The sequence below is a fragment of the Oryzias latipes genome, chromosome 1, assembly GCF_053564925.1.
Source record: "Oryzias latipes strain Hd-rR chromosome 1, Olatipes_Hd-rR_3.1".
Classification (NCBI taxonomy): Eukaryota; Metazoa; Chordata; class Actinopteri; order Beloniformes; family Adrianichthyidae; genus Oryzias; species Oryzias latipes.
This window is the reverse complement of record NC_136237.1, coordinates 21,564,795-21,578,948: the sequence shown is the minus strand read 5'-3', so window position 1 is coordinate 21,578,948 and position 14,154 is coordinate 21,564,795. Positions and strand designations below refer to the sequence as shown.

Here is a 14,154-nt window from a genome sequence, read left to right as displayed (position 1 = left end):
TGACCTTGTTTGCTGACGTTTTTTAGTATTTTTTTAAGCAAGATGTTGCCCACAATGAAATGTAACACACAATGATGTGAGATGGTAAGAAAAACCTCTTTAGGCTGATCTGAATGTTGATCCAAATCTGCCACTTTTCTTGCTCCTCTAAATGCAACAACAGAGTGGTGACAATTAAAGTCCCACTCCAATCTTCTGATCTGTTTTAAGAGTTCCCAGTGGTCTTTTATTTATGATTACGCTGTTTTTTTTAGGGCAAAATCAAAACATTTTCTAGAACATAATTTCTGTAGAGCGGTAGTAGTTGATCAGAAATTTGTTTCAAAGTTGTGGGCGGGACTATTGGCACAGAGTAAGCCTGTCTTGACTTCCCATCATTAAATTGTTCACACACTCTACTGCAAGCTAACAGCACCTCACAGCACCAACCTAACATTTCTTGAGCAACAAAAACAGTGAACAATATTTGTCACAAGAACAGGCAGACGGCTGGTTCCAATTGCAGCAGGTTTATTAGCTCAGTTGAAAGTCCACAAAGCTAAATCAGGGTCAGGCAGGAGTCGATAGCGAGCATCAGAACATGAGAGAATCAGGCGAGAGTCAGGAAACAGAAGGTAAGATCCTGAAATAACACTCTGTCGTGAAGGCAGGGTGGTACAAACAATACATCACACTGAGGTTGTGTCCAAAATTCTATCACTACGCACCATATAGTGCGTTGGCCATTTTGTAGTGCTATCCGAATATTCAATTCCAAAATCAAGTGCTCTAGAAATTCCCAGAAGTCTCAGCGAAAAACCAGTATGCTTCGATGCACATTAGATTGGAGAATACAGACCACAATGCATTGCGTCTGAAATTTTTTTGCAAAAAAAATGTATTTAAATTTATTTTTTTAATAAACCATCAACATTTTTATCTTCAGAAGACAGTGGATTCATAAATGACCATTGCAAAACACCCACATCAATTAGATTTTGACTTTGTGAAAAAAGGTCATGTTCGCCATTTAAATAAAAAATATAAAGAAGTATTGGGCATGGTGTCAAAATAGGTAAGGTGGAAATTCACACTGAGTGAGGCTCAGTACAGTGTTTAAGTATACTGTGATTGATTGAGTGAATGAGTGTCAGGTGTGCAACATCCAGGAAGTGTATGCTGGGGTTGCTGGGAGGTGTTGTATGGTTAGAGCTCTGGAGATGGTTCCCGCTGGTGACCAGAGGGGGAGACAGGGCTCTGACGTCTGACAATATTGGAGCTATCCAGTCTCGTCCAAGAGCCAGCACAAAATGAAGCTCATCACGCCGTCTGGGAAACAAACCCTAGTTTTCTATGCACCAGCCAAGTGAGCCATCCAGCCATACTCAGGTAATACATCACTGCTTTACTTTATGCTTTTTACCAACGACAGTCTTTGGTCTGCTCCTGATTCACAATTTTAATGAAAAAAAACTTAGAAAGGCAATTTTAAGCTTTATTTTCTTTTTATCTGTCCTCCATCATGAGAAAAATGCCACAAGAACATGTTAAAAACACCAAAAACACAATTTGTTTCTTAGAGTGAGACTTTAAATAAGCAAGAAACGTTCGTCAGTTTACAATAAACTAGGTTTTGTCAGTCCTCATAACTACATTTGCAATAACTACTTGGTAGATGACTATTTTCTGATTAACCTTGAAACATAAAAATAAAGAATCTTCATTAACAGTTACTCCGTGTTTGGGTCCACAATAAACAACATTTCCCATAAAGCTTTGCGCAGCTGTGTGTGCCCGTTGCGAGCTGTGGGATGCACAAAGGTGCGGTCCAGATGCGCGCGCAGAGTTTACTCCACTGGGCTTGCTGCCTCTCCTTTTCTTTCCCTTCTCGCTTCTCGCCGCGCCGGTTCTCTCCGCTCTCTGACGGCCGCAGCTCCGCGGTAAGTTCCTCAAAGTTCACCATTTTGTAAGAGAAGAGCGCATACGTCGAGTGACGGACGCGCAAAGTGAACTTCCTGAGAGAAGTTCTCTGGAGATGTTCTGAAGTGGAAAAAAAAAAAAAAAAAAAACGTTTGATCTAAACTTTGGACTACTTTTTTGTCTCCAATAGAGCTCTTTCTCTCAGCTGATCAAAAGCCTTAAAGACTGTTAAATGGTAAGTCATATCTCATCAATGATAGATTTTTGTTTTTGTTTTGGATAAAGTTGCGTTTAATGTCCCTTATTTAAAGAATGTTTAATTTAAATGGTCTCAAAAACAGTCTTACTGCATGACAGGAATGTTATGTTCAGGATAGGGTGGAGTACAGACTTGTTTTTGATTTAATCAAAATCTGGAAATCTTGATTACATCAAAACAATTTTGCCAAAACATAAAAAATAAGTTTCTTTTCTTTTCCCCCTCCATACTTTATACACTCATTTTAAACTTATTTTCATGTGTTCCCTGATGTCCATGGGGCTACAAAGAGCTTTAATTTGGGGAAGTTTAGTGTATGACTCATGTCAGTTGTGTTCCATTGGGGTGGGCCTGTGGGTGTCTCCATCCCTCCAAACTTTATACACTCATTTCCACATCCAAGTCTGCAGTTTTTCAAGCTCCCCTCCCTCTCTTAAAGGGGAACCTCTTCTATTTCTCATAACATTTCTACTACTACTACACACACACAAAGATTCTAAAACAATGACTTTTCTTTGAACTGAACATAGATTTAGTCTACGGTTTAGTCTTCAACAAGACTAGGGATTTCACTCATGTACTCAAAAGCTGAAGTGGGGTTTTGTTTCTTCAAGACTTCCACTGTTGACAATAAAACACATGAGCAGATCACATGACTGGAAGAAATCCTCACTGGCTTTGAAGAGGACGAGCGAATCAGTTCGTTTTTGCTAATTATACTGTATTGCTCTAACCTCTGCTGCAGGATGAAGTCTGACTGGAACTATCCCACAACGTAATCATTGTTTGCTCTTGTTTGAGCAGTGTTTTGCACACACACATACTCACGCTCACAAAGTTAAATTACTGAGGTGTGTGTTTGAATCTTACCTTTTTTTAAATATTTTTACACTTGTTAGAGGTCTATATTGTACACAGATGCACACATGTGTAGAGGACAAAGCTGTACTTCTTTGTTTACAACTCATTAATTAATCATATCAAGCCTTGTTTCCTCTGAGCGGTACGGTACAGTACGGTACGGCTTAGAATGGTCCAGGCAATTCAGGTGAGCGTTTCCACTCAAACTGGTGCAGGGGTGTAGACCGATTGCGTAGCTTTGCGTCACAGTAGTGCGACCACAGTACATGATCCATCCAGCTCACTCTGAATCATGCAAGAAGAGCAAGGGCTGTTTATAGTTCCAGTTCTGACCAGGTCAAATTGAATGTTGGTGCTGGTTTGACGCTTTCTTTTGTTGTAATGACCTTCCACCAACCAACAGGTTTCATGGTGTGATGACAGTAGCTCCACCCTAACCGTTCCATTACATCTTTCTATTGACCTACGGTTCGGTATGGTTTAATGGGTCCATTTTATACTGGACACCCTCAAAATACCAGACTGCATCAAAGCGTAACGCACCGCTCGGTGGAAACAAGGTTTTAGTTCAACACTAAGGTTAGTGCCACATTAGAGGAAAGAAACTTCAGACTGAACTCCATTTATTTCTATTAATTCAATTCTTTACAGATATTCTAGTTCATTGTAATCCAATTCAGTCCAGTTGTCATAAACCTTTATTAAGTGGGCAACAGAAAAACAATAGTCATATGGTATTCCAGTAGAACTAGATTTTTTTAAAATAGATATTTTATTTTTTGTAAAAAAAAACAAATCTCAATATTGGTCTAAACAATGGACGCCAAATAGTGCACACAGACTGCTGAATGAAAGTTATGTAAATATTGATTTATTTTTAGAGAAAACTCAACTAATTTGAATATAATCTCAATACAATGAGTTTTTCCACTGCTAGCTAACTCATGCAGATGACAAAATGCTGAACTTCCTTCCTTAATAGCAAGTCCACATTTTGCAGAATCAATATAAAAACTGTGCGTTCACTGAGCCTCGTGCCCACACTCGCACAAATTTTTCCAAATTCCATAAATATTTTTGTCAAACATTTTCAGAAAAAAAATAAACAGGATTGTTGTCGAATCATTTTATCATTGACTTTCTGTCTGAGCATTCAGCTAACCTGATTGGATAATGACCAGCTTGTAGTGTGAAGAAACTCATGAGCAACTGGGCATTCCTTCCAACAGAGACAGTCCAGTTCTTCACACTTTTTTCCAGAGATTTTCAGGATTCCACAGACATTTTAGTGGCTTGTCTCTGTAAGTGTCTTTCCCTATAGTCTGGAGCAGGAACTTCAATCATTTATTGATAATTTGTAGACATTTGAATGACTTAGGAATTATTTTACTATTGTTGATGACTTGGAAATTAGTTTTTTTCTGTTTTCACATGCTCTTTAATGTTTTTTATAGTTAAAATAAGATGGCATGTTTGCATGCAGAAACATATAGTTGATGAGTTAAATAATGAATAATTAAATATTTCATGAATCCGGGGTCATTTATAAGCAGCTTCTTTTCGAAAATGTTCACAAAATTATGCTTTTAGGTTTCTAGGGTTCTTGAAAATGTAAAGAAAACCTTTAGAACATTTCTAAATGATAGTGCCTGGGAGCGTCGTGTTTATTTTTCATGTGCCTTAACTGCACCCACACTGCAAATATTTATTTAAATGAACAAACAAGCATTCAGTGCAGGACAGTTGGGTTTGAAACGATAAAATCATGCATTCTGTTTATTAAGTAGTGATTAAATCATATTATCATATTATTAATAATATTATCATATTATTAACTTTTCGGTGAAACATGCACAAAAACAAAGCAGGTTCTCTTTATAAAGCTTAGGTTTTTGATAGTTTACGAAGAAATTCTTTGGAAGTAGATGTGTAATGTAAAAGAAAAAAAGTCCAAATAAAGGTCAAAAATGTTTGTGTTGATATCTTTTATGTTTCAGGCTAGCAAAGGAACCGTGAAAGCTGCTGCTAACTTCAAGGCCAGTGCAGATGCAGAGGTCCTGCACAAGGCCATGAAAGGGATAGGTAAGAGGCCTGCATGCATCTGCTGTCACAAAGGACCCTCTTTTTGGTGTGTATGACTCATAAGTAAATGATGTTAGAGCTGAAACCTGAGACGCGTGGCTATGAGCAAACAGATCTGCTGATGTTGACTCAGCTGCAGTGATGTGGCGTAAACCGACCAAGTCAAGAACCCACTTCCACAGTGCAGACTCATTGTTACTGAAAACAGTTGAGACAGCTTGACTGAGTAACCATGGTGTGTTGCCATAGGGACCGATGAGGATGCCATCTTACAGCTGGTATGCGCTCGAAGCAACGCCCAGAGACAGGAGATCAAGGCCACCTACAAGACTCTGTTTGGAAAGGTCAGGTTTCATCAGCAGTAGGTGTTGAAACACAAGCTTCTCTAGCTCTTCACCTAGAAGACTAGAGCAGACTTCAACTGTTGACTGAATGATAATTAGGATCACAATAACCAGTGGGGATGAAAACATGAAAAACCTGCTCCACAGTAAGCGTTCTTTACCGAGGTGTGCCATGGGATATAAACAGGTTCCTCGAAGGTAAAATACTCAGCTCATCTGGGTGTTCTCATCTGTTTTATTAAGAATTAATTATCAAACTGTTAAAGGTTTAGTGCTAACACCAGTTTATTTTCGTAGCAGCAGAATTCAGCGACACGAAACAAATGCCAACCTAAAATTTCAAATTTTTAGCTCGTAGAACAACTTTAAAAGTAATGAATCAGTTGTAAAAGTGTAGTACAGCTTGATTTATTGAATGCTGAAGGGCAATTTTTGGTCATGCAAAGAAAAAAAGGGGAATGTAGTTTTATTTTCTCTTTTTAGGTGAATATAAAGATGTTGAAGCTCGATTTATTGCAGATTGAATTCTGCAATAAATCCACCTTTAAAAAATGAAGGAAACCGTCTTTTCTTTATGCTGTGCACTTTTATATTGTGTAGACTTTAAACATATCTCTCTTTCAACTGATTTTTATCCCTATTCTGCTGGTAGCGTCTGAAACAGAAATGTATGCATTTGAAGATTGAAAATGACTATTTGTTGCTATTTTTATGTATTTATGTTTTTAATACCCTCTCTGAGTGTTTGGATTCCTTATTTATTAGGATCTGATAGACGACCTGAAGGGTGAACTTGGTGGCAAATTCGAGACCCTGATCGTGGCTCTGATGACCCCTCCCACTGCTTATGATGTGGTTTCCCTTCGAAATGCCATTAAGGTAGCTGTTGCATTTTATAATAGGTCACATGACGTAGCTTTTAAAGGGGTGAGCATAGAGGGGAGTTTCCAGAAATGTGATTTTTTTTTTTTTTTTTGGTTTTGTTTTTGTTTCTGTCCTTAAACCGTAGGGGGCAGGGACAGACGAGAAGGTACTGGTGGAGATACTGGCTTCCAGAACACCTCAGCAGGTGAAGGACATCATTGCTGCCTACCGAAAGGGTAAGTTATCCACAAACACACTCTAACATGTTAAAAAAATTGTCATCAATGTATGCTTTTGGACTCTTTTTTTTCAGAGAATATTGTTTTGCAAAATCAGTTCAATAAATCTATACTTTGAAATTCCTGACCTTTTACCTTTAAATATCTGCACATTCCAAGCATAATATGGTGCCTCTGTGTTTATCTCAGAGTATGATGCTGACTTGGAGGAGGATATATGTGGGGACACTTCAGGTCACTTCAAGAGACTTTTGGTTATTCTGCTGCAGGTAAACTTGATCCTCTCCTTTCTTGTTCTATTGTCTTTTCTTTTGTTGTTCTGAGAGGAAGTGTTGTTTTGTTTGTTTTTTCCAGGCAAACCGGCAGACAGGGGTTCAGGAGGGAGACATTGAGAATGATGCTCAGGTGAGTCAGCAAAAAATTTGCCATCAATGGCGTCTTTGTTTTTGTTTGACCAGGTGACTATCACATGTTCTTGGTTGATTTTTTTATTGCAAATCTATTTTAATGAGGTTCCACTGCCCTCTGCTGGAAGTTAAAGACTTTTGAATATTTGATGTCCTGACTATACTGTAAAGTGTGCCAGGGTGTTTTACTTTCTTTTTTTACTTTCAGTTTTACTTTTCAAGAATGTAGTTTCCACCAAAAAATTTGTACTACAGCAAGTGTAAATAAAAATAAATGACTCATTTCTGAGATATTTCTGTCCATGAGAGAGGCTATTACCATCCCTGAAAGCTGTCATTTATTTATTAATTATTGTGACTTGGTTTCTTTGGGCGAAAATAACCAAAATTTGTCATCTTTGGGGGAGCCACTCAGTAGTTCTACCAGCAGAGATTTTATTTGCTTCTTACAAAGCTGTGGTTAAGGATTTTTGCATGCTTAGTGAAGACAACAACCGAATTTGCATATGTTTTAGTTGCAATCTGATGCCGTCAGAATAGAAGATGTCTAAATATGTAGTTTAATACACTTTATTCTTCTTACAGAGGTGTGGATTTTTCCAAACATTTTTGTTTGGGGACATAAATGTTAACTGTTTCAATCTGATGGATTAAAGAATGTTTTTTCTTACACTCCCAAAATGAAGTATTAATGTTATTTTACTTATTTTTTTGTGTTGTTAAAACCTAAGTAAACCACAAATTTGATACATGAACTTAGACTTTACCAAACCAACAGAAAATGTTACTCTAAAGATTCTACCTCATTAGTAGGATGCTCTATTTGTTTTCAGTGGAGGTGATCTGGCTCTTAATTCATCAGCATCTCCTCTGTGCTCTGTGTGTTCTTTGAGGTGTAGGCCTTCTGTGAGTTGTCTTCTTTTGTTCTTTCAGGTTCTCTTCAAGGCAGGAGAACAGAAGTTTGGGACCGACGAACAAACCTTTGTTACCCTCCTGGGCAACCGCAGTGCACAACACCTGAGGAAAGGTTTGTGTCCGAAAAGCATTGTTCATGTTGACCCGTCATCAATATTTTTCAATGTAATCACAAAGGGATTTTGAATCTGTGTCTCAGTGTTTGATGCATACATGAAGCTGTCTGGATATGAAATAGAGGAGAGCATCAAGAGAGAAACATCTGGAAGCCTAAAAGATCTGCTTTTAGCTGTTGGTAAGAAAACGACACTGTCTTCTATGTGGATTTGTTCTGTTCTTAACTGTTTTTGAATATTTATTAACTATTTCATCCTGTTTTCTTTTTCTCTTGTAAAGTGAAGTGTGCCAGGAGCGTACCAGCCTATTTTGCTGAGACCCTCTACAATGCCATGAAAGTAAGCATGTTTGTAAAGATTTCTTGCAGTCAGAGATAACTTCTGTCCTTGCACCAGTGATCTATTGAAATGTAAATTCTAATTTTTAGTCCACTTTTATAGTGTTCTCTATTGCTTTTGTCTTCTGTCAGTCCTGGCTCATAAGCCTTTCTTAGACATGCACACAGTTGGTATGGTTCCAGTTAAAAGTAGAGAACACATGCAAAAGTAATTAAACTTTAGATCGCATCATCTGTTTATGTTTTATTCGGGAAACTCTGCACAGTTTGGTTTAGTCTTACATGTTATTAAGTCTAATAAAACTCCAGTTTGAGTGTTTTTAATCATGTTTTTGCCTGAAAACATTTACGTACAATGCAGGGTTGTAGTTTTTTTTTTTTTACAGCAATCATATGTACTAAAAGAAAAACCTTTAAGAAATCTAAAGAAAATGTAAATTGAATCTTAGATTTGCTTTGATTTAACTCCTTTAGAAAATTGTCATGAAGAAAGACATTTTGAAGCATTTAATAAAGCTGCAAATTGTAATTTCTGCCTTTGCAAACGGGATAAAAACTGCATGTGTCATGGTTTTTTTCAGGGTGCAGGCACTGACGATGATACCCTGATTCGAGTGATGGTGACTCGTGGTGAGGTGGACATGCTGGACATCAGAGCTGAGTTCAGAAAGCTGTTTGCTCGCTCCCTGTTTTCCATGATCAAGGTAGAAATACACTTTTTCAAGACCTGCAACACAGAACATCATAGATCAGAAGAATATTTTAATTCTATAAGTATTCTTACATCTTTCTGTCACAGGGAGACACTGGTGGAGACTACCGCAAGGCCTTACTATTGCTCTGTGGGGGTGATGACGCGTAACCATAGCAGCAGTTGTTGGTTGGAACACATCTAAAGTGCCTCCCCTTTCTGTGTCATTATCTCACACAAAACAGAAAAAATATGCTAAAAAAGGTTTTCATAAGAAAATTAAAGATAGGCAAAGATAGACAACCAGGTCAGTTACTCCAAACTATGTTTTTGAAGGTTACTAACATGTTTATTTTCACATTAATGCAGCTTATGGTGCTTTAATAACTTTGTTATAACTTTTGTTATGCCATTCATTTTTATTGTATCAGACGTATCAGAAGGCAGTTGCTTTGTTTGCACTTTGTACGGTCGAAGCAATTTATTCAAATAAACATTCACTAAGGTGAAAATCATTGTTCGGTGTGTTTAATTTATAAGAATTAAACAAATCAAATCAAATAGACTAATGTTTTGGCCGCCAGAGGGAGACAAAGAGATGTAGAGAATAAGAAATCAGAAATTCTTTTAATTTCACTGTTGCAAAAGAATCTTGTGACACAACGAAAATCCTGGTGATTTCCAGCTCTTAAACAAGATAATATAAAATAAAATAAAAAGAAAAATTGGAATAAGAGCTTAAAGAAGAAAATCTTTATGGTAAGAAAAGTAAAATATATATACATGTATTGCACATAAACATTATTGCACTTCCACACATTTGGGCTATTTAGTATTTATCTGGTACACTTACAGTTACAGGCGTGTTTTCTTTTTTTGGGTTCTTTTTTGTTTTAACCCTTGTGCTATCCTATGACCCCCCCCCCTTACTTTGACGTGTTCTCCCTACCATGACAAAGGTGGATAAAGGTGGAAAAATTTCATGTAATCCATGGACACCAGTGAAGATCACAAATCATTGAAGAAAAAAGGTTCAGCGCACTGTCTAGTGGGTCTAGATGACCCAACTCCCAATGTTAAAGTGCCTAGGATAGCACAAGGGTTAAGGATGTTGACTGATCTGTGGAAGAAACTGTTCATGAGTCTGTTGGTGCGAGCCTTGTGAGACCACTTCAGGAGTAAAATCAATGCCATTAGATCTAGTCTCTTAACTCAAACAGGTGTTGTTTTGAATGAAACTAAAGCATTGCATTTATCAGAGGAAACACTGGAAAGTTTTGTCCTGGTTGATGCTGTGGCACTTGGTCAAGTTTTTCTCCCAGTTATGGCCAACCACCTCCCTTCTAGACCCAATCCCCACATCACTGTTAAAAACATTTTACAATTTTTTTCAGTTGGAGCTTTTAAATTTTGTAAATTACTCTCTTCAGACAGGTGTCTTCCCTGCTGTCTTTAAAACTGCAGTGGTGAGGCCTCTTCTGAAGAAGAGTAATTTGATCCAAACAATCATAACAATTATCGTCCAGTATCCAACTTACCATTTTAAGTAAAATGATTGAAAAAAACGTTTTAATCCAATTTAATTAGTTTTTACATAGAAAAACCCGTTAAAAATATCAGTCTGCTTTAAGAACAAACCACAGCACAGAGACGGCCCTTGTTAAAATAGTAAATGACATTAGATGCAACCTGGACTGTCAGAAACTCTAAGTCCTGTTACTACTGGATCTCAGTGCTGCATTTGACACAGTAGATCACAGTATTTTACTCAACAGGCTGAGAGGTTTGGGAATCTCTGGTACCGTACTAAAGTAGTTTTACTCCTATCTCCCAGATTGAAGTTTTTACGTAAAATTCATGCATTTTTGTGTAAAATGGTTAAATAAAACACAAAATGATGTTGTCAAATTGTGTGTGTGTGTTACTTGCCTAGGGAGTAAGTTAGTGTACCATTGGTTGACATAAGTGCTTTGGCAGAGATTTTCACACCAGATGCCTTTCCTGATATTACCCTGGCTTTTATCTGGGCTGGGGACAGGCACAGGGGAGCCCCTGACTTGGGCCCACTTGGGGCTATATGGGCAGTAGCGCAAATGATCAGAAAAAAATAATAACATACTAAAATCACTAAGCTGTAAAATTAATGCGCTTTTCCTGGAAGGATGAATTAAAGTCCCAATACGCTGATCTTTTGAGCTATTATTGAAGAGTTCCCATGTATGTTAATTATGATTATAATACTATTTTAGCCACAAAAAAGTGTTTTTTTTCTATGACCTTCTTTTTGCATTTTCTTAATATATTTCCACCATCATCATTAAAACATAATACAAGAACATGTTAAAAACAACAAAACCACTATTTTCCTCTGAATGGGTCTTTGAAAATAAAATGTAGTTTATTCTTTTATATCTTATAATCCATTGTTTTTAGACAAAGATTGTAGGCTGGACTGATACACCTGCACACCTTCTGGAGTGTGAACAACCAAAAGAGATCTCACCACAGATCAGATACCAGGTCTGACCGCAGCCGGGCTTATCAAAACTGTTTTTCTCTGGGATAAGCGCGCAGACGCGCTGACGCATCATCAGCTTTTTGGTTTATGGATTAACTCGCTGCTGAAGGATTCCGATCTGGACACGTCGCTTCCGCCCGAACAAAAGCATTCCCGTGAAGCTACTGCCAAGATTTTCCTGAATTGATTTGCATGCACGCCTGTGCGTAACACAGCCCGTGTTGGAGAAGGGTGGGCGTGCCGCACACGAGGATATCAAAGCCTGTGCCAGCCACAAAAACGCGCTTTTTTACTTGTAGCTACTCAGTTTGGTGAGTTTGGAGTAAATGTTTTTGTGTAAAACAGATTAAGGACATATGTGCTTATTTCATGCTTTTCTGTGTTATCAGGTAAAAGTCTATGCGCTCAAAGACAACATGCTTGTGCTGCGGGGGTTTGCGCTTCTTTTTCTGTTTTTAGAGCCACACTTACCCCTGGCCTCTGCTGCGCCAGGCAGAGCGCACAGGGACGGAGCTGCTATCGCCGGCTCTGGAAAGTTCTCCTCTGCTGATAAGATGCAGTGCAAATGGAACACGCGAAACGCAGGACCTGCGGTGATCCTGCGGGTCACGTGCGAACCTGCGGGAACCAAGATCCCCAGCCGCAGCTGTGAATACACCGCCAAACCACAGAGCTGCCCGGGATACCAGTCCGACCCCAAAGGCTTCTGGAAACAAGTTGGCCGAGCGCTCAAACGTCTGAAAGGCAAACTGTGCGAAGACGAGCGCGCGCTGGTAAAAGCCGGCATGTGCAAAAGTGAGCCACGGGATGCGCACTTTAAGCTGGACACCCGCAGCTCTCCCACTGCCGCTCAGCCCAGAGAACCGGATAATTCCACGGCACCTCCGGGACTGCGCACCACCCCTGTCGGACCGACCGCGTGCGCAAAACGCGCGGATCACCGCAAAACAGCCGAGGAGTACTGCGGCAGCTCGTGGAGCAGTTTTTGCGCTTTTTTCTTTTCCATGCTGCAGAGTGAGGACTGCTAGATGAAAATAGATGAGTCTGCAGGAACAGATGTTACATTTGACAGAATAGTCTTGGTGACCTTCCATAAAGTCAATTACTAGTTTGCCTCTTGGCAGAGCTGTTGTACAACTTTTCTTTGAAGTGTAGTAATTTATTAGCAGCATGAAGATGCTTTAGAAGTAACACTGTTTTTCTCACAACAACTTTCCTGCGTAGAATTACCTTTTTTTTGTTGGTAATACAAGGTATGAGCCTCAGTTTGGTGATGTCTTACTTTGCTGTCTGGTGTATTTAACTTTGCTCCAGATTTGAAGATCGTCCTCTCTCAATGTTTTATTTTATTTTATTATAAACTCTTCACAGTCTAAACTGTATGCAAAAAGTGCTCTTTTATAATTAAAATGCTGTTACCCCTTTCAACATTTTCAAAACATGGTGCTTTATTTTTATATTCTCCAAATAAAAAGTTTTTCTTAATGGACCATTGAAACTTTTACTGTCAGCATGTGTTTTTATTTCAGTATGTCTTCAAACTTTGCATTTTTGGACAAAACAATAAACTTTGACTCATTAAAGCTTTTTTAAAATTAAAATGATTGTAATTTTTATCTATTAGACAGAATTTTTTTCATCTAAGGCTTTCCTCTGCTTTAAGATCAGACAAAACATGTAGTTCTGCAACATTATTTAATACCTTTAAGTTCTGTTTTATTACTTTAGTAGGATATTTAGTAGGATATTTTTTTGTTACAGAACTGCTTCATGATCATATAAGATCTGAAAGACATGAAGAATATAGTGCGACAATCATTTGAAACTGTATCTTCTTTATGATATTTGTAATTTTCTATTTAAAAGGTCTTGTAGTTCCTGTCTTGTGGTGATTCGGTGCAAAGCAAACATTTTATTTGTGGAGATTTTGAGCCCATACCACACTGTACTGTCCCTTAGGAGTAATAATGTAACAATACCGACACAATAACATCAAAAAAATTCAAAAATTGAAGTGGTGTGACAGGTCCTTACACCCAAAGATCTTTTATAATACACACAATTTAAAAAGAAAAAGTAATCTGTAATTAAATTATTTTATAAATCATTATTTAGAGGTGGGAATTAACATAATACAACTTTTTGATATCCCTTTCTTTGACCATTTAGTCATTCCTGAACAAGTGCAACTCCTTATTAAAAAGCCTTCCTGTCTCCGCCTGACCTTCCTCACCTCTGACCTGCTCGTTGTCTCCTCAAAGAGTCAACTAAAGAATTATTTCCACCTTTTAACATTTCTGACAGCACAAAAGAAGCGTCTGAGGACATATTATTCAGGCGATTCCTCTGTGTCACATTCCTGTGCCAGCTAGCAGACAGGGCGGAAGTAGTTTAAGGTTAGAGGTCAAAGAGAAGAATACCACCCAAATGCATGTGTCTTCTTCTCCTGTTCTTTAATCTGTGGGCTGCTGTGGATCAAAGAGAGATCATCTTTTTCCCCCACCAAAAATATTTAAGACAATCTGTTGGGAAGTTAAAGCAAATTTATACCTGTTACAACTCACAAAAAAAAAACTTTTTTTTAAACCTGTTATGAGGCATGTGAGGTAATCTGTTCTGGA

General features: G+C 38.1%; 1 protein-coding gene across 2 annotated transcripts; it reads left to right on the top strand.

Annotated features, from left to right (window-relative positions):
- Nucleotides 1-1,796: 1,796 nt before the first annotated feature.
- On the top strand, nucleotides 1,797-9,527 carry LOC144994200 (annexin A5-like). Of its 2 annotated transcripts, XM_078951106.1 has the most exons (13): nucleotides 1,797-1,919; nucleotides 2,090-2,134; nucleotides 5,017-5,101; nucleotides 5,351-5,445; nucleotides 6,211-6,324; nucleotides 6,455-6,545; nucleotides 6,738-6,817; nucleotides 6,903-6,953; nucleotides 7,889-7,982; nucleotides 8,070-8,165; nucleotides 8,267-8,325; nucleotides 8,906-9,028; nucleotides 9,124-9,527. In XM_078951106.1, exons 2-13 carry the CDS (start codon nucleotides 2,132-2,134, stop codon nucleotides 9,184-9,186), a joined length of 954 nt encoding a protein of 317 aa, XP_078807232.1. In that variant the 5' UTR covers nucleotides 1,797-1,919; nucleotides 2,090-2,131; the 3' UTR covers nucleotides 9,187-9,527. The 2 variants fall into 2 exon arrangements, with proteins under 2 accessions (XP_078807232.1, XP_078807227.1); XM_078951101.1 differs by lacking the exons at nucleotides 1,797-1,919; nucleotides 2,090-2,134 and having other exon boundaries at nucleotides 4,763-5,101.
- The last annotated feature ends 4,627 nt before the right edge of the window (nucleotides 9,528-14,154 follow it).

Excerpts from the sequence above, each read along its gene's own strand:
- LOC144994200 (XM_078951101.1), top strand. The coding sequence starts at position 4,987 with ATGTTTGTGTTGATATCTTTTATGTTTCAGGCTAGCAAAGGAACCGTG. Across the intron at positions 6,325-6,454 it reads CCCTTCGAAATGCCATTAAG|GGGGCAGGGACAGACGAGAA; the intron begins GTAGCTGTTGCA and ends CTTAAACCGTAG. Across the intron at positions 6,954-7,888 it reads ACATTGAGAATGATGCTCAG|GTTCTCTTCAAGGCAGGAGA; the intron begins GTGAGTCAGCAA and ends TTGTTCTTTCAG.